This window comes from Emiliania huxleyi, assembly GCF_000372725.1.
Source record: "Emiliania huxleyi CCMP1516 chromosome Unknown EMIHUscaffold_1799, whole genome shotgun sequence".
In the NCBI taxonomy this organism is placed as follows: Eukaryota; Haptophyta; order Isochrysidales; family Noelaerhabdaceae; genus Emiliania; species Emiliania huxleyi.
In genome coordinates, this window is record NW_005200785.1 from 1 (window position 1) to 1,815 (window position 1,815).

The window sequence follows — 1,815 nt, forward strand, 5'->3', positions numbered from 1 at the left end:
AGCGCAACAGTCACAGTCGCTTTTTTGTCTATATATGTCTCCACGAAGATTGGCACACCATTTTGGACCACCGCACACCATTTTGGATCATATTTGAGACCTCCACGGCCGCGCTAAACGAGAGGCTCAAAGGGGGCCCCAGACCGCTGCGCTAAACGCGCAGCTATTCCCAGCTTCCAGCTCCGTAACACCGTTGGCAAATTTCCACAGGCAGCAGCCGGCACGCGAAGTTGTTGCCTCTGTTCGCCTACACAGAATGTCAATTCTTAGCTGCCGCTCGTCGCGTGTACGCGCAGCCATCGAACCGTGACGACGACCTGCACTCACGCTCACGGCGCCTCGGCGACCGCCTCCGACGAAATGTCGCTCGTCGACGGGGCGGCGTTGCACTGGGCCGCAAGTCCCGGCACAACCTCGTCCATGTACCTACCATCGGGAGCAGCCCATGCGTCTCTTGCTGCGCGGTAAACGTCTCCCCGCAACCCGACTCGTACCTTTCGATGAGCTGCTGCAGCCGCTCGCGCATCATCGCATCGAGCTGGTACGTGCGAGCAAAGCTGCGCGCGAGCTGCCGCGGGTCGTCGTCCTCGTGAAGGCCAATGCGGCCAGTCTTGCCTAGAGGACGTAGAAGGAGGCGTGACGCTTGGCCTTGTTGCGAACGGTGGCTGGGACGAGCGCCGTACCAGGGCCAAGGTTGACGTCCATGTAGAGGAGTGGCACCTACGAGGGCAGAGGGCATTGTCGCTCCCGAGGTGCGGACCAGTGGGGACCAGAAGATTCGGCCGCAACCTTGCGCTCGGCTCGCTTCTCCGTCGCAAACGTGAAGGGCTTGGGCTCGGTGGTGCCGGTGGCGGCGGCCGCGGTCTTCTTTGCCGCCGCCTCCTCCACCTCGCGCCTCTCGCGCGCCTCGGTAGCCGGTGGGCCGATCCCTTGCTGAAAGAATTTTACAACAAAGCTCCCTCGCACAACACTGGGCACGGGACTGGCTCGCACTGAGTGTGCTGAAAGAAAGAAAACAGACAACCCAAGGGAGGGATGGGAGGACGGCACGCCGCCACCACACAGGGATTTTAAGGAGAGGTGTGTGATGCGCTAGCCGTCGCCCACCCTAGGGAGTCTGCCTCTTCCTATCTCTCTTCGCAGTCTCTCGCCGCTTCTCGCTGCAACCTTCATGCCACCTCGCGGTCGTCCCACTCTCGTCGTTCTCTCCCTTGTCACTTCCTCCTCTGTCGCGTCGTTCTCTTCTGCCTCGTCCTGCGACGCCGCCGCCTGCCGGTCCCTTGTTCTCGCGGCTTCTTTCGCCTTTCGGCGCAACTCCGTCCTCCTCGCGGCGTATCCTGGCCCCTCGAGTCTATCGAGCTCCCCTCGCGCAAGGACCACATTTCTGACTCCCACTCCGATCATTTGCCTCCAAGTCATGTCGTTGCTCAGGTCCACTCTCTCTTCGAACACTTGTGCCTCTACGGATGATGCCGGCGCTGGGGTCCCCTTCGGATGCATCGTGACATCTGACAACTGGATTTCCACTGGTTCGTCCTCCTCGGAGTCATCTTCCCCGGCTTCCTTCCGCTCGGCTCTTCGCTCGGTACGTCCGGTGTGGCTCACCCTCCATGCCGTGAACAGGCGCTTTATCCACCCTATATTCTTCTCTCGTTCCTCTGCCCGTGCCTTGGTCTTGTCGTTGTTTCGCACCCATGTCTGTATGGCAATCGAGGCTGCCTTCCCCACTACCTGTAGTTCACTCGTCACCTCTCCCGCGAGCGCCCCTCTCTTTCTTTCCTAGTCCAATGAATTCTTTTGCTGTACTTGCGTTTT

The 1,815-nt window shown here is 60.3% G+C and overlaps 1 protein-coding gene across 1 annotated transcript; it reads right to left on the reverse strand.

Annotated features, from left to right (window-relative positions):
• Positions 1 to 163: 163 nt before the first annotated feature.
• On the reverse strand, positions 164 to 1,173 carry EMIHUDRAFT_253614 (hypothetical protein; the record flags this gene model as incomplete). The annotated part of the gene is made up of 6 exons (XM_005783580.1): positions 164 to 247; positions 348 to 426; positions 495 to 615; positions 684 to 720; positions 790 to 906; positions 1,168 to 1,173. The coding sequence occupies 6 exons, from the start codon at positions 1,171 to 1,173 to the stop codon at positions 164 to 166; spliced, it is 444 nt and encodes a 147-aa protein (XP_005783637.1).
• Between the last annotated feature and the right edge of the window lie 642 nt (positions 1,174 to 1,815).